The sequence below is a fragment of the Myripristis murdjan genome, chromosome 16 (genome assembly GCF_902150065.1).
Source record: "Myripristis murdjan chromosome 16, fMyrMur1.1, whole genome shotgun sequence".
Lineage (NCBI taxonomy): Eukaryota > Metazoa > Chordata > Actinopteri > Holocentriformes > Holocentridae > Myripristis > Myripristis murdjan.
Genome location: NC_043995.1, coordinates 26,222,002 through 26,244,265, shown reverse-complemented (window position 1 = coordinate 26,244,265; position 22,264 = coordinate 26,222,002). Strand labels below are relative to the sequence as shown.

The following is a 22,264-nucleotide window of genomic DNA, read 5'->3' as shown; positions in this document are numbered from 1 at the left end:
TGAAACAAAATTAAGAATTGTTGGCAGAGGTAGAAACTACATTTTGAGTCACATCCATGACAGAACAAATGATCAATGACAAATTGTGGAACCTTTCACAATAAAAGCTCAGTAAGTAAAGATGAGAATCTGGTTCTTTGTTGGTTCTACTTTCTGTCATTTCCAAATTTCACTATAAAAGCTGCACAATAGAAAAAAAATGCAATTGGGCAATGAGAGCAAGGACGGTATAGACTCAGCTGGTGAAAAAATGTGGAGCAGGTGTGGACTCAACCATCTTGTGCCTATTCCTCATTTGTCAGCTGAGTCCACAGGGCCCTCACTTCAGTCAACCCTCTGCAGTTTTGCATAATGCACCTTTAAAAATGTAGTTTGAAGCATGTTCTTTCCTCCTTTTCTAACTGCATGGGGGAAAAAACACAGGTAACAGTTACTGTTTGGAAAAAGGAACTCAGTCACTTCTACTCCCAGCACATTTTATGAGCCACATTTCACTTTTACTGCAGTGAATTTTTACAGTACAACTTCTACTAAAGTAAAGTAACAGTATTTCTACTTGAGTAGCAGTTTATAGCGCTCCTTACACCTCTGAGTGTTAGACCTTATCATATTTTGTAAACCTCGCCTTAAAAGTAAAGTTTCTTGATATCATCGTCTAAGTTTGCTTTATCAGTTCAGAATTTGGTTCTTGTCTCCAAAAAATCTCCATGTTTTCATTCATTCCCAACCATTTTCCAAAGGAATGATAATAGTTTTCAATGCAACAACTCCATAGTAACCTTGATAAGCTTGTTTGTAGCCCTCTGCTCTCAGATAAGCTGCTAGGCATTAAGACCATGATTTATTATGACTAATGTAGTCATCAAGCATCATTAGGCAACTTTGTCGTTCGTTGGAGGATGTAGTAATGTGGTCTTTCAGGACTTCCTCAATTAACTATAGATGTGTATAGAAATGCCAAGATTTTTTTTTTTTTTTATGTGCTAGTTTTTTTTATGCACTACTAAAATGTATTATGTCTCAGGTATAACACATGCCATGTACATGTACAAAGGTACAAATCTTTATCAAAACCATCTTGAAACATTCACATTTTAGGAATTTAGATAATGTCCATATCCAGGGTCATACACAATAAGAACTCCCGTCAGTAGAGAAATGTTGTTTTTTTTAATCAGACAACTGGAACTGCACAGATCTTAATTTAACATTTAATTCAACAAACCATAAAAAAACAAGTGACGTGATCGTGAAGTAGTAAGGACATACATACTGATCAAAAAAAAAAAAAAATAAATCACAAGTGCAATGAAACACAATGAAGTTGGGTCATGAACTCTAACAGAACATGTCTTGCCCCATTCTTATGTAACGTTGGAAAGATTTGTGAGCCAGCGCTGCGTGATACGAACACAGAGACTTGTGCTCTGAAATAAATCACATGCAGCCGGATGGTCACAGCGACAAATATTATTTCATCACAGGACAGGAAGCAATTTACAGACCTTTGATGCAGAGGACACTTATTTTGACGAAACTGTGGCAATAATGTGGCAAGTGTAGTGAGAGCTGATGTAACACCTCTACATTTGATGGATTATCTTTTAGAAATATTCTATATATTTGATTATATAAGACGGAATGGGTATAGTATTTTGGAAATTAACTTTTCACATTCACGAACGAATGTGGGCAAAAATAAATTCAGATAACAAGCATAGTCCAACTAATCAGACTTGAAGAGGACTTTACTTTCACAGATGAACTTGTTTACCACCCAGCACCGAGATTCATCCCAGCTGACCGTGGGATCCCTCCCCGGGATCGACAGCGTGCAGTAATTTGGTTTAACATCAGGCTCTGTCTTCCAGTACCTTCAAACACAAAACATGAACATCACAGCCTTTAACAGCAATTCACCCCCCACCCCACCCAAAAAAAAATGTTTGTCAGTAGACGTCAAAAGATGATAGTGATATTGCCACTTTAAAACCGTGTTTTTGTAATGCACTTTGTCAAAATGCCAGAGGAGCAAACATCAGCTGCTGATGTGGCCAACAGACTCACTTTTTCCTGTGGCAATTTCAAGTTGACAAATAGGAAATGAAACACAATCTCTGTCACCTTTGGGTTATGTGTACAAGTAAATCTAAGTTGTTTTCACTTGTGACAATCTCTGCTCGTGAAACGTAAAAGGCATCACCTCCTGTATTTGTTAGGTTTCTCAGATGTGGACAAGTGTCTTTGGGATTTGTGATGACGATAAGAAAGTCAGCAGGGCGGCTTTCACGTGGACTCCTGACACACAGGAGCCTCATGTAACGACGACTGGGGCTCGGCGCTCACCCTAAAAAATGTGTGTTAGGCTTCTTGAAGTGGCTTTAATCCTTTACTGGCAATGGAACAACACTGCAGCAAGTTTTCATTTGTTTTTCATAGTTATATTTTCTTTTGGCTTGGCTGGTGACAGTGTAAGGAGCACTCAAAAGGTTTGTAAAGCCTTTTTTTTTTTTGCGTACTTTTTTTGACAGAGTGTACTTTTTTAAAGTGGGTCCTTTCCAAAGTGAAGATGGGGTTTTATAGTTTATAGTATATGCAGTTTAAAACAACAGCACAGTAGTAGTAGCCAGTGTGATGGGGATACATTTGTTGCACTTTTACAAAGCAGAGGAATAATGTGACTCCAAAAAAAAAAAAAAAAGACCAGGAACAGAGTCTTTAACCTTGACCTGTGATTTGCCAGAAAGGCATAAGGGTCATGATGTTCTGCTGAGTAAACTGAATCTTTCTTGAGGAATTAATTGTTTGCTCACTGTTGCAGAAAACATTTTTTCTTACCCCAGAGTTTGATTACTTCCATCAACCCAGAGCCATTTGTTGTCCTCAGTTTTACTCAAACCAATCCAGAAGCCACGAGAATTATAGTAGTACTCAGTGTGATTATTGATGAATTCCTGAAAAGCATACGATACCGTGGCAGTCAAGAACATGTATACTTTCAACAATGTACGCAGCAATTTTGATCAAACATGAAAACGTCTCCAAAAAAATTAAATTTCCAGGAAACAAAAGACACATTTGAAATCCAGGCTTAAATCTAAATTAATTTACTCTAAACTCTGATTTTTTTTTTTCTTTTTTAAAAAAAAAAGGGGGAATAATTTTGAATTGTTTTGTAGAAGTCACCTGTTCCTGTAGACTTCCAATAATGACCAGGTCTGCTGCGGTCTCTTGGCAGAACAAACGGCTGTCGTGCCACGACCTCCAAACGTCATCATCAACGGAGAAAAGGTAGCAGCTTTCTTGAAACAGAAGCCACCCTTTTGGACAGCGGTTGCACTGTCCTTTGACGTTCAGTGAGAAGAGAAATACAACAAGATTAGTCTGGAGCAAACAGTCCACCTTACTGTAGATATGCCTCTACATACACTGATAGGGCTGTATGTTACATTTAACTTCAATATGGTATCACCACATTCATTTTTATACATTATAACCACAATCACAGCCATTGCTGAGAAATCTGAGAAATCTCCATCAGCCTCTATGCAGCATTTTTATGTGTTTGCCACTAATTTTTTTTCTGCAAGATTGCTTTATGGCACAAAATAAGAAGGAGGGTACTGTTCTCAGCTAAAACATTCACATTTTCTGGCAATAAACTAGTGGCCAACAGAGTAAAATGGCCTCCAACATGTTATCCCCTTTAGCTCAGTGGAAAATGCAAAATAGGAGACGGCACAAACATCCTAACACTAACACTGACGATGCAGATGGAGCGAGACAGAGGCTCTCAGTTGTTCATGCTCTCATTTGCAATAAAAACACTCACCTCTCTGTGGGCAGTATTTCTTTACCGGGAAGCTGTCAGATCCAAAGATGACACCCAGCGTCCAGTTAAGACCGTCGTTCGCTCTGTTCAGCTCCTCTTTCTCTCTGCTCAGCTCTCCTATCCGTCTCTGTAAGACCGTCCCCTCCGTCCTCAGCTCCACATTTTGTGCTGTGAGGTTGCTGAGGTTTGCCCTCTGTTCAGTAACTACCACACCGACTATGGTGAGAAGGAGAAACCACATGTAAGTACCAATCAGTCAGCAGGTGCATTTGCTGAGGTCAGAGAAGCAAACATTATTTTAACACTCACCCTGAAAGCATATATATAGATATTAAATCTGCACTCAGCAGTATATTTATTTTAAAAATACACTTCTCTTATGTGTCTACATCATAAAGTAGGGCAGCAAGTCAGAAAATTATCACACAATATTCCCCCAAATTAAGACAATATTGATTTGCGCTATTTACCCACATTAAATTCTGGTTTTAGAAAATATATATGCATATTTTAGATCTATAAAATACATCAATAACAGCCTCCAAAACAGCAGCAAACAAGCACTCTGTCTAGTCAAAGCTGCATTCACCAGTGTTGCATCTTCTGCCTCTCTCATCTCTATAAAGTGAGTCTTCTGGTTGGTCATCATGCATCTTACTGATGACCCATGACCTTTACTAAAAAAAAAAAAAAAAGCAGTGGATTGCCGAAAGGAACGTCCAAAAAGTCTAAAGCGCTCACTGCAGAGTTACAAATGCATTTGCATGGCTGAGAACAGAGCTCAAACACATTGCAGCTACAACCCATGCACAGTGCATTCTATAGCCCTAATTAAGTTATACTCCAATTTTCCTTTTTTTTAGTACATATGACATGACCTGGAATGGAGGTTCAGAAATTTCAGCAACCCTTCGCTGCCGTTTGGAGCCATACCCGCATGCATAATGGCCCGATGCAGCTTTAAATAATTCAGATAGTTTGATGGAGTTTACACGGCGTCTTGAACTCAGAACTCACAGTGGATGATGGTGATGATGGCTGCCACCAGAAGAACACAAATTATCCCCAAGCATGCAGCCAGCAGCCGAAAGCGCCTAATGTGTGCAGCTGTTCCACCATCTGCTGGTAACGATAAGATCTCATGTTGAAATCATGATGAGAACTCAATCAAGTCATTCATTATCAGCAATCAAACGGCTGCATCAAAGTGTTGCTGTCTTTTTGCATTGTAATGCCCTGGCACACACGCTTGATGAACACTTGCACACCAGAGCCTAAGCAGTACGTGTACCTGTGTTTTTCCTCATTTCGTGAGACTGAACCAATAGATACACACAAAGCCCACATAGGAAATGCATAAATGTGCCACAGAGTGAGGAAAATTATTGGTCAATATGAAATACAGTTACTAAAATTAACCTGTAAAAGGCAAACATCAACATGGCAGGATAATTTGTTGTAAAAATGCACTTTAAGTCATTCAAAATTTCAAACCACTAAGAGAAGGCCCTCATATTTTAAAGTTTTTTTTCTGGGTTTCCATGAATGATGTAGCAGATGATGATGTACAACAACCAAACTGTTGCAAATGAGAGGAAGGTGCAGTACTTGTCAGTTTTCTGTAACATACTTGGCACAGGGGTACTTTTATCAGCAGCATCTCCTTTCTTTTTAACTTCAGCATAGATTGTCTCGTCTTCTTTTTTCTCTAGATATTGGGAAGAAAAGCTAGATGAGATACAGTTCAAGTAATGACTGAAAGTACACTGAAATGGATTTGACGTAAAAAAAAAAAAAGTGCTTTGGTATTGTTTGTTTTAGCATGGGAATAATGTAGAGAAAAGTCATTCAAATGTGTGAACCAGTGGGGTAGAAGCAAAGTACAGTTTTATTTGACGGGTGGAAGCAGAGATATGATGCATTTCAAAATCCTGTCATGGTTTCATTAGAAGGATTTTTTTTTTTTTTTTTTTTTTTGTACATGTTCTATTTATGAGGAGGCAACCACTTTCCAGGATGTTAATATAATGTGATTTTGCTATACAAATACTAGAAAATCAACACGGTGTAATCTTTTGGCATTCATAGTGACGTAGATACATTTAATGGTATGGCAAATCATCTTAAAAAAGACAGAATTTTATTACTTCCTGCCACTCGGAGAACTTACAGAAAACTTAAGTACTGTAAAACAAGATTGATTATGAATTACAAAAAAAGAAAAAGAAACACACACACACACACACACACACACACACACACACACACACACACACACACACACACACACACACAGAATTAACCTTGTGCATTGATTTCAAATTCTAGGTATACCATAACTATTTTTAGTTAATAAAGATGCAGGCACTTACTGATTGGTGTTGGGCCATTATTTCTGAAAACCACAGTGGAATAATTGACCTCTTCCTCCATTGTTAAAATTTGCTTGTCGCAGCTTGTACTTTCAGCCGCACACAACATGAGATCGAACAGAAACAGGTGGCTCTGTCTTAGAAGGAAAGGACTGGACCAAAATTCACTCTCTTACCACAGAGGAAATTAATAGTTCCTCTTTTTCTTGTGCTTTGCGTCGACTGAAATATGCTCCAATCGTGACGTCAGTGAACACATTTTGCTGCACACCACAAAACATGATGCAAGAGAGGCAAATTGTTATTTACTTGCATTTATCCCTGACGATCAGTGTCCACATAAACAACATGTCAGCGTAGTATAAAAGAAAGACTGATTCAGTATCAATTCTGTGCCTCAGAATTTAATTTATGTGTGAATATAAGCAGATTACAACATCTAGTCATGTACAAAAGAGCACTTGTACTACTACTAGACCATTAGCAGTACTATGACGACCACACAACTTCGACTACCACCACTGCTATTGCTGCTGCTAACACAACTACAGTAAGCATACTGCTACTAATATAAAAAATAATAATAAATGCTTATATGTAAATAGTTTAATTCGCTTTCTGCTCTATTCAGTATGCTATATACAAACTTTCCTTACTCCATAATCCAGCCAAATGATTTGCGTATTGAGTATTGTGTCTTGATAACATACTCTGCTAGAACTCTGTAGAACTGAATACAAGCATAAAGAAAAAGTAAATAAGTAAATACTAAATACATACATACATACATACACAAACACATATATACTGTATATACACTGTATATATACACATACATGGGATTAATATAACAGCATACACTGCTTGCATAGCAATTTACTCTGCATTTCATGCTCCAAAAAAACAAAAAACAAAAAAAACATTAATGCTATGCTGTCAAACACAAACACCTGAAGTGGTAAAAGCAATACAGAGTGGACCACACTGCATAATACAGAACCAGTCCTGTCTTTCCGTCAGCATGCTCATATCCACCTTCATGCATGCAAAGTAAAAATAAAATATATATTAGGTATGAGAAAAAGTTATTTAACCCTCCTGTTAAATTTTAATTAATACATTTTCTAACACCTTTTATCTTTAGGGTCAATTTGACCTCAGCAATTTAAACCAATTTAAATCTAAACCAATTTAAACAAAGCTGCAATTAAAATTGTTCACTACTTAAACAGCCCCTTAAATAAAACATGGTCCCCCTTATGAATCAAGGTTCTTGTGGGAATTATGTTTTCCCCTCTGCAATTTCATGTGATCTGTCAGCGGCTCTAACATACAGGTGTGGTTGTGTTTGGCAGAGGGAAGTTTTTTGAGAGAGCTAAAAATACCTGAGGTCAAATAAAAGGTTACAAGAAAATAACCTGAAAATTTCCAACAAAAAAGAAAAAGAAGAAAGCCAAAAAAAACAAGAAAATGACCTGAAATTAAGCAATCAGAGTCTCAAAAACTAAAAACAAGAAAGAAAGAAAGAAAGAAAGAAAGAAAGAAAGAAAGAAAGAAAATGATCTGAAAATCAACCATTTTTCCCCTGTAACATAATTTTCCTGGAAATTTTAGACAATGGGGACAACTGATATCAAAAAGGTTTTGGGGGGTTAATTACAAAATTCAGTGAAGATATTTATCATAAGGCTCAAATAACTAATAGGCTAACTTTAATGGTTCTCTATAATGAGTTTTACTTTATGACTAGCACTCATTTTGCCAGATCAAGTGTCACATGTCACCTGCAGTAAATGCTTTGTGTTAGTAATGGCTCCCTACTAAGACTTGATCAAGGCTTTGGTTTCACAGATCCAGCGGTTCTTCATGTCACAGCCGACTTTGTCCCAGTTGTCCAGGAGGTTTTTCTGTGGCACAGTTAGCATGCAGGAGCCGAGCTTTGCGCTCATCCAGTATCTGGTGAGGAGAAAGATGACCTCACATGCAGGTCAAGCTTTACTTTTCTCAGGACAGAACAATACAGCTCGCTGAAATGTGAATATAATCAAAAGCTAGGCTGGCTGATTAACGTAACATATAAGTAACCTATTGTGAAAAATTGAAAACATGGTTTCTACTCCACATGTAGTGATAAAATTACCCGCTTAACTCAGTTGTGGTATTAGCAGATACACTCAGCAGTTCAATGCAACCATAAATTTTACCTTTTAACAAAATTTATAATGTTCAGTTTTTGTTGACATTGTGTAAATGTGTAAATTTAATTATGTTTATTATTGAGGTTGTAGTTCACAGAGGTCTTGTACTGGGTGACTTTACATTGAGAGGTGTTTCTCTTTTTTTGTCCTCCCAGTATAAATTTACATGGGGGGGACATAATATTGGAAACAGCTCTCAATAAAATACAGTCCAGTACAACAGCAGCACTAACTATGAGCACCTCTATTACTGTGACAAAAACAAAACCTGAGCGTTAAAGGCAGCAGAGAAGGAAACTTTATGGCAGAACAGGTGTATTGGATTGTATTAGATTGTGCAGATGTACCTAATAAAGTCGCCACTGAGTGAATATTTTGACAATTTTTTCAAAAGTGGGCACAGGGGGTGGGAGTGTGCTCAGGAATATCAGTGCCCTCTTTGTATTTAGTGCTGCCCTACAGATTTCACTGCAAACTGGACCCAGTGTCACACCAACTAAATTAAATTAGAGGCAGGGAGAGGCTGCCAGTCCTCTGGTTTCTTCTTGTCTCAAGTTCAAGTCACAGAAGTTCACGCTTGAACTTCCTCTGGTATCAGAATGGCAACCTTTACTGTGATTCTGGCTCTAAAAGTGACTGGCTCTAAAAGTGACACTGGCTCTGTTCCCACCTGGTATTAAAATGCGTCCTTGGTAATCAACCTGTAATATTTCTGTGGTATTCCTGTAATAACTGCAACACACACAAACACACAGCCACTTATAATATTTCTGTAGCATTCCTACAGTAACTCTAAGAGCATGTTTAATCCCACCAGTGCACGAAATTTAAGAACGGCTGATGCCTCTGAATTTTATATGGAAGAAAAAACCCTGAATATTGTCAATGCATATTTCAGACACTCTGATTCTCATTGTGTTTGTGTGTGTGTTTGTGTGTGTGTATAAGTGTGTGTGTGTGTGTGTGTGTGTGTGTGTGTGTGTGTGTGTGTGTTACTGTAGGACGTGGTGCTTACGTCACATTGGTGGAGCTTCCATCGACCCACCGCCATTCTCCATCCATCTTTGAAAAGCCAGTCCAGTAACCATGCAGGTCGTCATGGTACCATGTGCTGTGGTTACTGATGAATTCCTGCGTATAAGATACAGCTGCTCAGTCTCTCCATCCTCGAGTATTTTTTATCAGGCCATGTGATACACACTTACAATATTTAACAGCAGTTAGTCACAGCCAGTGTTTCCTTTGTGACTGTTTTGTAGCAGCAGTGTTTGGGGGTTTAGTTTTGGTTCGATACCTCTGTCCCTTTTTTGTTCAAAATTATAGTTTCAGTACAGGTTGCAATGTCAAAAAAAAAAAAAAAAGTTTTTGTTTTCACCAGCAGTGGTGGTAATTGTCTTGCTACAGGACACATACAGAGACAAAAAACAAAACAAAACAAAACAAAACAAAAACAACTGCTATGGATTTCATGCATCTCCTGCAGTGTATAAATGTTTAGTTTTGTGTACCTGCTCCTCTTCACTTCCGATCACCACCAAATGTGCCTTGTATTCTCTGCAGTGCTGTTGACTTTCCGTCCAGTTCTTCCACAGGGAAGAAAAATTCTGCTTTGTAAAAAAGTAACAGCTGGACTGAAACAGCTCCCAGCCCTCCAGGCAAGGTTTACACACTGTGTACAAAACAAGAAGCAGAAACCAATTCCATAAGTGTTTGTTTGTTTTTTTTTTCTTTAAATCAACCTCTACTTAACCAATCAGTCCCACTGAAATTAAAAATGTATTTTACCAGAAAGGTCTAGCCAGGAAGGTTAAGCCATGAGAAAAAAAAAAAAAAACTCTCAGACAAACCACCAACAGCAATGGACTTGAGCAAGAATACCACCAAAATAAAAAATTGAATGAAAGTAAAATGAAAATGTAAAATTCACAAAATGCACTTTTTTTTCAGCCAATGTCCGATAACTTCCCACCCATAACAGCTTCTACTGATGCTGAATGTTTTTTTTTTTTTTTTTTGGTGAAGGAAGTAGGAAGTAGGAAGTGTAGGCAAGTGCAAAAGACGCTAAAATTTTTAGATAATCTGTTTTAAGAATTTTTTTCTCCAAAAAAAGACCTCTGTGGCTACTCTGTTATTAATTTGACAGGTTTTTATAAAACTAATCACTAGGAAAAAAAAAAAAAAAAAAAAGGTCACACAAATGCCAATTCCACAATCAGCCAAACATCAGCAATAAAAATAATATTGGATTGATATAACATTGCTTTTTAAAGCTGATACTGATTGATACCAATATCCTGTCCATATGACAGAAGTCAGTTGTCGGCTGCTGGCCCAGCAGGCCCAGTCAAGCCTAAATAGACCATGGATAAACAGATAACTTTGTTCTCTTTTGGGAAAGACTTTGACATACATTTTATATACATTTTCACCTTTTTGTGAGCAGTAGGAGTTTACTGAGAAGTTGTCATATTCGAGGATGATCCCAACAGTCCAGTTGAGGGCGTCTCTCTCTCTGGTAAGTTCCTTTGTCTGTCGCTCCAAGCTGGTCTTCTCGGCCCACAGCTGCTGATTTTGTGCCGTCAAGTTGTTGTAATGCATGCGGCTCTCAGAGGTAGCTGCTTCCACTGTAGGCGGAGGAGAAACCATCACATTTCCACTCGCATGTTAGTGTCAGACTGCTCGTCATGGCATAGAAAGACAGACATACATGCAGACTTGTAGTAGACGGTGAGGAGGACGATGACTGATATCAGGACGACACAAAGAATCCCCAAACAAGCCGCCGCCACCTGAAGAGGAGTAGAAGATGGAGCTGTCTTCCTGTTTTCTACCAAAAACAGCAACCAATCAAATTACCATTTAAAGTCACCTCTGGCACATAAACATCATAATTCATTTGAGCTGTCTTTACAAACTTCAGATAACCTGATATGATTGGAGGGGTGTCATCCCATGTCTGCTCATGCATCTTCACCTCACCGTAGATCGTGTTTTCCACATAATTTATGTGTTTCTCTGAAAAAATGGAAGGCAGATGATCAACAGTGAAGCCCATAACTCTGAACAAGTGTAATAAATCTGCAGGGTGTTAATAAGGTTGTTGTTCAGTATCATTTACTTGATAATTACTTCACCAGGTACTGAGATGCTCACTTTCTGCCCTATCCCTTATTTGTCGTAAAATAAAAAGTCTATACTGGACAGTGGGTGATTTTTTTAAACATCTGTGCAGACTGGAAGGTCTAAGATGGAAACCTCCTGTTTGACTTTGAAGGATTGACCTCAAAACCTGATCTTTACAGTTGATAAATAGATTGGTGAAAGAAAAAATGCATCATATCTTCTATGCTTGGCCTGTTTTCTTCTCTAGGAATGAGAAAATGCAACATTAAACAAATAAGTCCAGACATGCAAAGTACACCACTAAAAGTAAAAAAAATAAATAATAATAATAATAATAAAGCAGTTACACAATTTTAGGGTGGATTTTTCTACTTAAGCCTGTATATAATCATTTTTTTAAAAACTTGATTTGCTGAACTGTTGTTTTTCATAATGTCATACTACTGTGTCATAGTACACATTCGAACACTTAAAAATACGTGACAGTGGCCCAGTAAAGGCCCTAAAGTAAAGAGATTACTCACCCTGTGTAGAAGCACCATTATACTTGAAATTCACTGAGGCGTAATTAAGTTCTTCCTCCATTCTTCACAGCCGTCATGAACAGCATTCACCTTCTCTCAGCAAACATGGGATCATTCATTTATGACAGCTTTAATTTTAGTCTTTCAAGTATCCAGAAGATGTTTTTCTGTCACACAATGACACAGAAAGAGCGGCCTCTTCCTGCAACCATGTAGTTCTTCTTTTTGACAGGATGCATTACGACACTGATGATAAATTTGCCTATGTTCCTGCTAATATTATTATCTCACTCACGTATTCATTTTTTCCTACAGTTTTGATCCTTTTACGAGGTCAGGGCCTATTGCAGCATAGACCAGACAGAAAGCTAAACACACTGAAATACAGTTAAAATGATGAAATTGTTAACAGTGCAGCTCTCCAGACCTTTTTCCATGGTGGCCACATGGTGGCTTTGGAGGGGGAATAACATGTACTGATTGTCTTTGTCACATGCCAGCTCCTTTTTCACTTTCAGCAGTCCTGTCACCCTGATATATTAAGACTTGTCAAGTCTCCGGCTGTGACTCTACTTTTTCCTTGTGTTTCTTTGAGTTTCTCTGTCTCCCTTGTGTTCTTGTCTTCCCCTGTTTGTCACTGTGTCTCTGGGTCTATGTGTGTGTGTGTGTGTGTGTGTGTGTGTCGAGGGCATGGCTAGCGTCTCTCTCTCTCCCAGACTCCTGCTTCACCTCCTCACCTGCCTTCAGTCAACTCATCAGCCCAACAGTATGAGAATGCCGGCACTGCCTCCACTCATCGCCAGATTTTTTCAGCCTGCTGCAGTGGAAGCGACTCTCTTGGCCGCTCCACTGTTTCCTTAAGATATTTCTCCATGTTGCCTTCGTGCCTCCTGGGTTTAACCCGGTGTATCTCTGGGCCCAGGATCCCTCCGCTTGCCTAGCCCTCTACTTGCACAGCCTCAGCCTCTGCTCGCTCTCCAACATCCATGATGCACCGGGACTCCAACCCTCCTGCCTCCACAGTCTGACCTCATCACCATCTACAACAAATCCCTCATTTTTACATCCGCTCTGTGTCTGGGTCCACGTATGGGTCCTGCCAAAACTACTACGTAACAAGATTGTCTTTCAAACATCCTCATCAGTCCAGACTTTAATGTCATGTCTGGTCTTTGCACATATTCTGAGAGAAAAGGCATCTTTAGTGCACAGAGAAGCTGGAACTGAAATACAGTGAGTGTAAAGCGAGAAAGAGAATGATGACTCCTGCTCCCTCTCCTTTATCCTGACAGCTGCTGCAGGGTCACACCTTGCCTGTCAATCTGAAAACATCAATGTCACAATTTTAACCGTAAAAGTTTCACTGTGAACCCAAACCTGTGATTGACTCCAAACTAGAGAGCTTATGGTTATCAAATAGAAAAAAATAATAATTTTAAGGCAGATTTGAGGACCAGCTCCTGAGGCGTCCACATCTACACCCTGTTTCTGCCCCCTGCTGACTCATGACTTGATAAAACTGCACTGCTCATGCCTCATGGGCCCAAATTATATCTGACAAGATTACAGTAATTAGATTTTATGAAATATGACGGTTGAGTTTTCCAAAAGAAACATGAAATGCTGATCCTTCAGGTGGAGCAAAACAAAACTGAGATATATTTCTGAGGCCAAAAATTAGGTTCAAGTGGATCCCACTGGAATTGGTAGATTCCTGGTGCGGCTACAAATGTTAAAAAATTATAATGTATATTACATAAAACTGTGACAACTTCTGAGAATAGGAACATTCAGCTTATCATGAATATAGATGAAAAATACAACTTAATGAACAAAACCTTTAAAAAAAAAAAAAAAAAAAAAAAAAAAAAACAGGACCAGATGGACAGTCAGAGAAACAGTAGGCCTACGTTTTATTGTGAATCTTGTGATAAAGGGCTATTACAGTTTTTTTATGGATCACTTACACACCATAACTGGGCCAATTAACTCGACATCCCAAACCATAACGTCACCTACCGAAAGCCACACATCTCCCAAACCTGTGTCCCTGTTTTCACACATTATCTAGATTTGCTATTGTTATTATTATTATTAATAATAATAATAATAATCAACCTTTATTTGACTTCGAAAGACCATTGAGGAGGTTTGTGTCAGTGTCAGTCTTCACTCATCTGCTCTGGTTCAACACTTGTTCACTGAAAACCCAAGTTTCAGCAACACCTTTCTCCCTGAATATTCAACCCCATAGAGGAGTTTTATTTTTCCAGCATGGTGGAGGAAGGTCTGTCGCCAAAACCCTTCTTCCAGGCCATGAACAAGGCTTGTTTAGATATTATGGCTGTGGCTTGCCAGGGGTGGAGAAGGTACACAAGGAGCTTTTTGGCCTGACCTGGCCCAGAGACAGGACGCTGACCTGCTTTTAGTTTTTTATGAATGTATTTACTCACTGATTGATTTTTAAATTTGTTTATTTTTGTAAACATATGGAAATTATTCGTCTGTCGGCTGCATTTTTAATCGATATCAGGTTATTCTGCTACAGTAGGCTAGATGTATACATACAGTATACATGTTTTGTGTCTTTATATTGTGTTTATTATGTAAAGAGGCCCTGAGGTGAGAGGGTGACATAGGCGCCATTATTCATTGCAGTACCAGGTTTTTACAGCAGTGTTTTGGACTTACCTCAGCAGTGTGTTAAGTCTAGTGTGTGTGAATTTGATGGCTTGTGTGTGCGATGTCTGAAGGCAAAGTTTAGTTCCCACTGAATGAGTTTTTGCATTTGCATATTTATAGTTTTAGAAAATGGAGCATTATTTCACAAAATACCGCAAATATGGATGCAGACTTGATCTTGTGCAATTCGCCTCAAAATAGTCCTGATCTTTTTTTTAAACAAAACTTACAGCAAGATCAATTGAAAATAAAAAATCAACTAAATGAGCAAAATCCAGCAAAACCTAACCCCTTAGCACATAAATATCTTGTAAATGCAATGATGCCTTTGCTGAAAACATATAGCTCCACCTCATATTCTCACTAATAAAACCTCTGAAGTGTGTGTGTGTGTGTGTGTGTGTGTGTGTGTGTGTGTGTGTGTGTGTGTGTGTGTGTGAGTGTGAGTGTGAGTGAGTGAGTGAGTGATTCATCTCATGGATCTGAGGTTTCAGTGACACAACACGATGGAATTATTCGCAGGAAGGTCGGAGGGGGATAATTTCTAACTTCGAGTTACAACTTTGAGACAATTGACCAATCAGTGTGCAGACTCATCAGGAAACGCTGCTGTATTGGCGCTTACCACTTTATTTTTTCTCCCACCCGCATTCTGAAAAGACCCGCCCTACTCTGCCTGTGATTGGCTAGAAGTCGTTGCCTCTGTTGGTTTGATTGGTTAAGACTAGGGTTAGCCAATCAGAGGCTGAATGCGGGTGGGTAAAAAATTAAGGCGTCTGTACCTGTTGCGCGGCAGGAAGCCAAGCAGACACCTGACCACAGAGGTTTATGATTAAAGAAGTGTTTTCTCCTGTCGTGTCGGGAAAACTGGGGAACTCTAGAAACAGAAGTAGTTAGTAAAAACTAATCTAGGAGCAGCGATGGTTTGCGGCGGCTTCGTTTGCACCAAGAACTCCCTCTGCGCTCTCAATGTGCTCTATGTGGTGAGTAGGCATCGCCCTCTTGTTACCATATGTAGGTTCAAGCCGTGTAGGGCATCTCTCCAGACACTGTAAAACTGTGCAACTATTGCGCCACTGTAAACATGACAGATCTTTGTCCAGTCTTCCGCGTCTTTATTATAGAGCAGTGTTATGTATACCAGTGAACTTGTTATTTTAACAGAGAAAGCGCATTTGCCTCATTCTCTGCGTGTTTCCTGGCCAGTTTCGTTGCTGTGGAAATGCAACACACAGGTGATACATGGATAAATGATTACTGGGAGCCTGGCTTGTGTGTGTGTCTGTAAAATCGTCACAGTCAACTGAGCTGACTGTGTGTCAAAAAAAAAAAATCAGCACTGTCACTGTTTACACATCCACACCCATCAGACAATTTGACGCTTAGTTTTTCATCTCAGTGAGAAAAACTCCCCGGTCAGCACCTGCCAGCATCCTTTTATTATTGTCCCTCTGGGAAATTTATTGAGAATCGATCCACAGTGACTAATATGTTTAATGACTGTCAGTCAAGTGTTAGAACAGGTGCAGGTTTTCATCCCACAGACACACAGATCAGTAATTGATTAGTTAATGAAAAGGTGGAGGACAAAAGCAACTAATTAATTCAGCAGTGCACAATTTGTTGTAATCATTCTGCAGGTAAAAAAATATCAAACATTTGGTGATTGCAGCTCTGCTAAAAGCACTGATTTTAAGATTTGCTTACTTTTTTGTTCATATCATTGCACTCTATATTATATATCTGTCTATCTATGTATTTGAGCTGCTGGTCAGACTAAAGCAGTAATTTTAAGACATCACTTTGAGCTCTGGTAACTTCCAGTGACCATTTGTTTTTTGACACTTTATAGACTAAATGATTCATTGGTTAGTTTGGAAAAAAAAAATAGATTAATCAACAATGAAAAAGTTTAGATGCAGCCCTACTGTGCAGTAACAGGGGTATTAGTGACTCGACATGATGGCTGCCTGCTCCTGCACCACAGTCTTCCTTGGCAGGACTGCGACCTTTCAGACTGCTTCCTTCCTGTAGTCGTCTCTCATCAAGCTGGCTTGTTTTGGCTCCTCAGCTGGTCAGCCTGCTGCTGATCGGAGTGGCAGCCGGGGGGAAATGGTTCGGCCTGGTCACCAGCATCAGGGTGGTGGCCGGGGTCATCGGCGTGGGCGTCTTCCTGCTCCTGGTGGCCTTCGTGGGGCTCTGCGGGGCCCTGAGGCACCACCAGGTCCTGCTCTTCTTTGTATCCTTCAGTGTGTTTGTTTGTGAGGTTTGTTTGCAGGAGAGCAGGAATGAGTCTGTCACCTTTTGAGCATCATTTTTTTTGCTAAAGTAGGAGGAACAGAAAAGCTTAAAAAAAAAAAAAAAAACTATACTGCTTGGACTATCTGTTCCAATTTATGGAAGAGAAAGTAACTAATTACATTTACTCATGCTACTGTAAATGAGTAGCTCTTTGGTGTATTTTTTTTTCTTAAGTCAGTAATTTTAATTTTACCCAGGTACATTTCTGTTGTCTGAGTATTGTAATTGACTACATTTTAAATCACATCCATTACAGAGAGCAAATGATCAGTGGCAGATTGTGGAACCTTTCACAATAAAAGCTCCGTTAGTAAAGATGAGAAGAGGAATCTGGTTCTTCTTTGTTGGTTCTACTTTTTGTCATTTCCAAATTTCACAATAAAAGCTGCACAATGGAAAATACTGCAGATGGTCAATGGAAACGAGGACTATTTACACTCAAATGGCAAAAATGTGGAGTAAGTTTGGGGGTAAAATAGAGAAAAATATCAGTGAGTTGACCTGACGATGAGAACCATATAGACTTAACCATCTTATTATCATGCTTATTCCACATTTGTCAGTTGAGTCTGCAGGGTCCTCACTTCAGCTGAGTGTAATGCCCCTTTACAAGAATGTAGTTTGCAGCTTGTTCTCAGCCAAACACAGTTACTGTTTGGTTGTGTAGCAGCGGCAGTGTCGAGTTTCAGGATATTTTTCAGGACGTTTACTGCCATGTTGAGTTTCGTTAACTGGCTCCAGTACATGATCATCTTGTTCATGGTGTTCGTCGTGCAGTTCGCAGTGTCCTGTGCTTGTCTGGCCCTCAGTAAAGACCAACAGGTTTGTATTTTTGACTTAAACATAAGTACATAAGCCGAAATATCAAATATTATTCCTGTGTTGGTTGTTTGTTGCTGATCCTAAGAGGTGATGGTGGTTAGTTTTATTTGCATAAACCAGGGCTCGTCATGTTCACATTTGTGATTTTATACTAGAGTGCACGCAGAGTTTCTACACTTGAAGAGATACATGACCGCCAGTGTATTAACATAAAGATATTTTTAAATCGTTTTTTTTGGCTGTGACCACAGGACCACCTGCTGGAGGTCGGATGGAACAAGTCGGAGGCCACTCAGAGGGATGTGGAGAAGACGCTGGACTGTTGCGGCTTCTCACATCTCGAAAGCAACACCACGTGTGCTGCTGTAAGTAAATGTCTTGCATTTTTTAGTTGTTCTTTTTTCCTCCCCCTCAGCAGCAACTTGATCTCAGAGAGCAGTGGGAACTGTTGAGTTTCCTTGTTTATTTCCTCCTTCTCTAGAGCTGCTTTCACAGTCAGCGCCCTTGTAAGACCTGCTCAGCAACCATCGAGGAGTACACTGGGGAGGTGCTGCATTTTGTGGGTGGCATTGGACTCTTCTTCAGTTTTACAGAGGTCAGTAAAATGTCATGGCAACAGCGCTAACATGCTTTAAAAACGTGGAATTCGGTGAGAAACATTGCTGGTGGCGAAGATGTTGCTCTGGTACAGTTTTACCTCCCACTTTCTGAACACAAGCATCCACACTGCCTGAGATTTACTCCGTTATTATTCTGTTTTTATTTCAGATCCTGGGAGTTTGGCTGACCCACAGATACAGAAACCTCAAGGATCCTCGTTCAAATCCTGGAGCCTTTCTATAAATAATGAGAATTTAAATCACCAAATGTTGCACTACTGATTTTTTTTTTTTTAACTCTGTAAATCGCATGTATCAAATTGTTATATTTCATTTTTGCTCTGAATTATTTTCATAGAATTTTTTTTTTTTTTTTGCCATTTGTGTTAATGAAAGCTCTTGGCCAGTTAGGTCATGAACATTACCTGCCTCTGTCTACGTGAAATCTGAGAACTGTTTGTTTAAATTGTGATCTGTGTCAAAGAGATAAGAGTCAGGAGCAATTGTGTATGTTCACCTCACACACCCTTTGCAAATAAAATGCAGGATCAAGACTATGTTGGCTGATCGGCTGTGGACTCGTCATTCCAAGACAAACTGTTCCCGGTCGATCACACACTGGAGTCTTTGTTGCAGACTGGGTGTCGGGGTATTGGATGTCACAAGGCCCGAGATTCAGCTCTGCCAGGCATGCTGAGCTCCGGTAAAGGTCAAACCTGTTGCAGCTCGAGTGCTAAAAACAAAAGACAAATTGTATTTAATCAGGTTTTATCTCTTTATATGTGTATGATTCCTCTTTGATATTGTAAAGCACATTTACATACGCGTTTATGCGGCGTATCTCAAAACTGGAGTTCTGGTCATTTTCCTCGTCCTAAGCAAACATGGACGCTTGCATGGTACATGGTGTGTTTTAATGAGTTGTTCAGTGCCTCCCATGCAGATCCACAATTAACAGCAAGTGTTTTCACTCCGCAGTAGGTGACGTGGTGCCACACTTGACTCCCACACATTCCTGTAACCCAAACAGGATGTCAAGCAGGAACTGCACTCGCTGTTAAGATTCCTCTGCAGACTGGACTCTGTGCAGGCAGTCCAACCTGTTCGCCAGCGAAGGTATTTACAGAATCTCCACGCAGCAATTTTTTTTTTTTTTTTCAAAAGTCCTTGAATTCTCGGCATCGGACTGACAGATGAGATAACATCCACATTTAGATATGGCGATAAACTATTACAAGTTTCTGTTTTTGCAAGACAAGATGACATCATTCTACAAATAAAGTGGGGTTCATGGCCCCATATTTACATCTTTTTCTATCTTTCTTGTAAAAATCATAAAACCCACAAAAGCCAGAATGATCCATGAAATATCTTCAGGTTCGTTTGAGGAGAGGCAGATGGGAAGCGCAGACTACCTTTACTCTTCATATTTCATAAAAGCAATATTTTTTTATTTATTTACATTTAGGTGTTTACAGTTTACGCTACTGTGACAAAATGTGCGACTTTGACAAAAGGTTGGGGGCTGCTGTCACTGTTTTTAAAGAGTTCATACACACTAAATCACAAATGGGAGAAAACGTCTGCTGCTCTGCCCTCCAAAGCCTGAGACTTTGAGGCGTGTTGGACCTCTGGCCACAGCCAATCACTGACGTCACGGTGACCGCACCTGGGGACACACACCTGACACATACCTGAGAGTTTCAACCTTTGCAGGGCCAGTGCGGCAGAATATTTTTCTCTGCTGGTCTGTGCAGATTCTTTAATCTGAGAGATCTGAACCAGAGGCATTTTCCAAATGTCAGCTTTCAAGGAGTTAAGATACTCAGCCTGGCTTTCAGCTTGACTATGCTGCATTTTTGACTTTATTCTATGACCTCCCAAAGGTTTCCAAAAAGGTAAAAGTGACAGAACTTTCCCAGTCCATAGGGAATATAGCACCATAGTCCACCACACACCCTTTTAAACTTCTTCAGCCTCTTTGAGCACAAACATCCAGGGAATCCAGGTGTGATAATTACAACTACAAGAGCAGAATTAGACAGAAAACCTGCGAGAAAAGCCTCAACAGTTTGATGTTGGTTTGTAATGAGGAATGCAGCCTTTTCTGAGTCCATCAATGCTCTCATCGTGACACCTTCCATCAAGTTATGCTTCTGAGGCGTCTCGGCGTTAACAGGCTGAATGAGGGGCTCCAGACAAAACCTCAGTGACGGTGGAGTGAGTGAACATCCCGCTCTCAAACTCCAAACCTGTGAGCTCGAGTCATAACTCAGATTGTTCAGATTTCTCCCTTTTTTTTTTCAGCAGAATCTTAGTGTGTGAAATTCTTCTGATAACCTGTCACACCTCAGCCACCTCAGCGGAACAGATCCGTCCACTTCAGCGTCCCTGCATCGACTTTCAGTCCAACTCCTGGAGTCGGTCGTTTGCTGTGTGTAGCGTTCTTAAAAGCATCAGTGCACGCTTGGATGCGGTTGCCACGCCTGTGTCGGCCTGGATTGCGAATGTGCTCCATGACACTTTGCAAACTCTCTGCAAAAATCAAAGTCAAAATCTTGCAGTCGGTGTTAAACACGTATAAAAAGCTACAGTCTTGCACGTTCACCTGCTGTGGTTTACTCTCTACAGTAGTTAAGGTCATTTAATGCGGTGGGGTCGACGGTGAAGTATTCACTGAAAACAGCTGCTGTGAAACGGAGCTGGCATGTGAAACCTTGGTAGGATTTGACATGCAAACCATCAGGAAGTGGTCTGTCTGAATCACTGCGGGACAGGATGCCTGAAAGGATTTCTGCCTTTGTGATTTCCTCAACTAGACCTGCTCTTACAAGTGGATTGTAGTTCCTCAGATTTCATTGTGTTGTGCAGTTTGTCTTAGTATAATCCATACTCTGATTCTTTACTCAGCTTTACTCGGAGACACTGCATCCCTCACTGAGGCTGGACCTATTAATTAATAAATAAAATAAAATAAAATAGAAAACAGTGAAATCACATTGTAACAGCTACTTGCTCCTTTAATGTATCTTGCACCCTCACACCCTGTTCAGGACTTGCAGTGGGACAAAGAAATAGTCTTGTCTTGAGTTTCCCTTCCTTGAGTCATCAAAGAAAAGCAGCATTTTTCCTCCAGGGTAAAGACATCGCCGCTCGTTAACTAAGTTGAAGACTTCTAAAAAGCCCCTCAGCGTTTTTAGCATGTGAGCGCGGGTTTTAATACTTGACGTCTCAAGTCTGCTGTTACAACCAAGTTATCAGACTCAGTTGTCAGACCCAAGCAAAGTCGATCTTTTTGTCTTTTGGGCAATAGACTTTAACAAAAAAAAAAAAAAAAAAAAAAACTCCCTCTCTGAGATTATACAGAATATGTTGGTGTGAAACTCAGCTGTGAACTCTGAGCTGTAGCTAGAAGAATGTGAGAGAAAAAAGTTTGTGTATTTGTATTTGGAGACCCTAGGGACCAAAACAGTGATATTTTACATGTTTAGTGCAATATCTACAAAATGTATACTTCAATTTTCTGCTTATCTTTTCCCAAAGTTGTACTACATAATTTTTCCTACCTTTTATCCAACCATTGATTCCACCACAATAAGAAAACTGTACTGCACTGTTGTGTTTTGATGACTTGACGGAGAATTAATTATTAATTCTGTGGTTTATGAATGGCGACAAGCTTGTTAGACACTGATACAGAACATACAGAATATAAATAATAAATATCTGTATAAGGCGGGTGTTTCAACCAAAAATCATAATTGAAAATCAAAGGATTTTGATTGTATGTTGTGAAATATTTAGTACCCCT

General features: G+C 39.6%; 3 protein-coding genes across 3 annotated transcripts; 1 reads left to right on the top strand and 2 right to left on the bottom strand.

Moving 5' to 3' along the window:
• Positions 1–1,726: 1,726 nt before the first annotated feature.
• LOC115373701 (C-type lectin domain family 5 member A-like) lies at positions 1,727–6,265 on the bottom strand. Its single transcript, XM_030072205.1, has 7 exons — positions 6,205–6,265; positions 5,463–5,540; positions 4,850–4,951; positions 3,833–4,048; positions 3,187–3,344; positions 2,839–2,954; positions 1,727–1,874 (listed from the first exon to the last, which is right to left on the bottom strand). The coding sequence occupies exons 1-7, from the start codon at positions 6,263–6,265 to the stop codon at positions 1,727–1,729; spliced, it is 879 nt and encodes a 292-aa protein (XP_029928065.1).
• Positions 6,266–8,024: 1,759 nt separating this feature from the next.
• Positions 8,025–12,110, bottom strand: LOC115373700 (asialoglycoprotein receptor 2-like). Its single transcript, XM_030072204.1, has 7 exons — positions 12,050–12,110; positions 11,328–11,417; positions 11,110–11,229; positions 10,832–11,017; positions 9,911–10,071; positions 9,418–9,533; positions 8,025–8,160 (listed from the first exon to the last, which is right to left on the bottom strand). The coding sequence occupies exons 1-7, from the start codon at positions 12,108–12,110 to the stop codon at positions 8,025–8,027; spliced, it is 870 nt and encodes a 289-aa protein (XP_029928064.1).
• Positions 12,111–15,489: 3,379 nt separating this feature from the next.
• On the top strand, positions 15,490–19,010 carry LOC115373836 (tetraspanin-13-like). Its single transcript, XM_030072426.1, has 6 exons — positions 15,490–15,714; positions 16,803–16,970; positions 17,774–17,854; positions 18,106–18,219; positions 18,336–18,449; positions 18,623–19,010. The coding sequence occupies exons 1-6, from the start codon at positions 15,652–15,654 to the stop codon at positions 18,695–18,697; spliced, it is 615 nt and encodes a 204-aa protein (XP_029928286.1). The 5' UTR covers positions 15,490–15,651; the 3' UTR covers positions 18,698–19,010.
• Positions 19,011–22,264: the final 3,254 nt, after the last annotated feature.

What these genes read in the sequence shown, in the direction of transcription:
- LOC115373836 (XM_030072426.1), top strand. Translation starts at nt 15,652, where the DNA reads ATGGTTTGCGGCGGCTTCGTTTGCACCAAGAACTCCCTCTGCGCTCTC. An exon ending in CCCTCAGTAAAGACCAACAG is followed by an intron (nt 17,855 to 18,105) that starts GTTTGTATTTTT and finishes CTGTGACCACAG; the next exon opens with GACCACCTGCTGGAGGTCGG. An exon ending in TCTTCTTCAGTTTTACAGAG is followed by an intron (nt 18,450 to 18,622) that starts GTCAGTAAAATG and finishes TTTTTATTTCAG; the next exon opens with ATCCTGGGAGTTTGGCTGAC.
- LOC115373700 (XM_030072204.1), bottom strand. Translation starts at nt 12,110, where the DNA reads ATGGAGGAAGAACTTAATTACGCCTCAGTGAATTTCAAGTATAATGGT. An exon ending in CTCCTACTGCTCACAAAAAG is followed by an intron (nt 10,072 to 10,831) that starts GTGAAAATGTAT and finishes TTTTGTACACAG; the next exon opens with TGTGTAAACCTTGCCTGGAG. An exon ending in TCGGAAGTGAAGAGGAGCAG is followed by an intron (nt 9,534 to 9,910) that starts GTACACAAAACT and finishes TCTTATACGCAG; the next exon opens with GAATTCATCAGTAACCACAG.
- LOC115373701 (XM_030072205.1), bottom strand. Translation starts at nt 6,265, where the DNA reads ATGGAGGAAGAGGTCAATTATTCCACTGTGGTTTTCAGAAATAATGGC. An exon ending in GAAATACTGCCCACAGAGAG is followed by an intron (nt 3,345 to 3,832) that starts GTGAGTGTTTTT and finishes TGAACGTCAAAG; the next exon opens with GACAGTGCAACCGCTGTCCA. An exon ending in TTGGAAGTCTACAGGAACAG is followed by an intron (nt 2,955 to 3,186) that starts GTGACTTCTACA and finishes TATGCTTTTCAG; the next exon opens with GAATTCATCAATAATCACAC.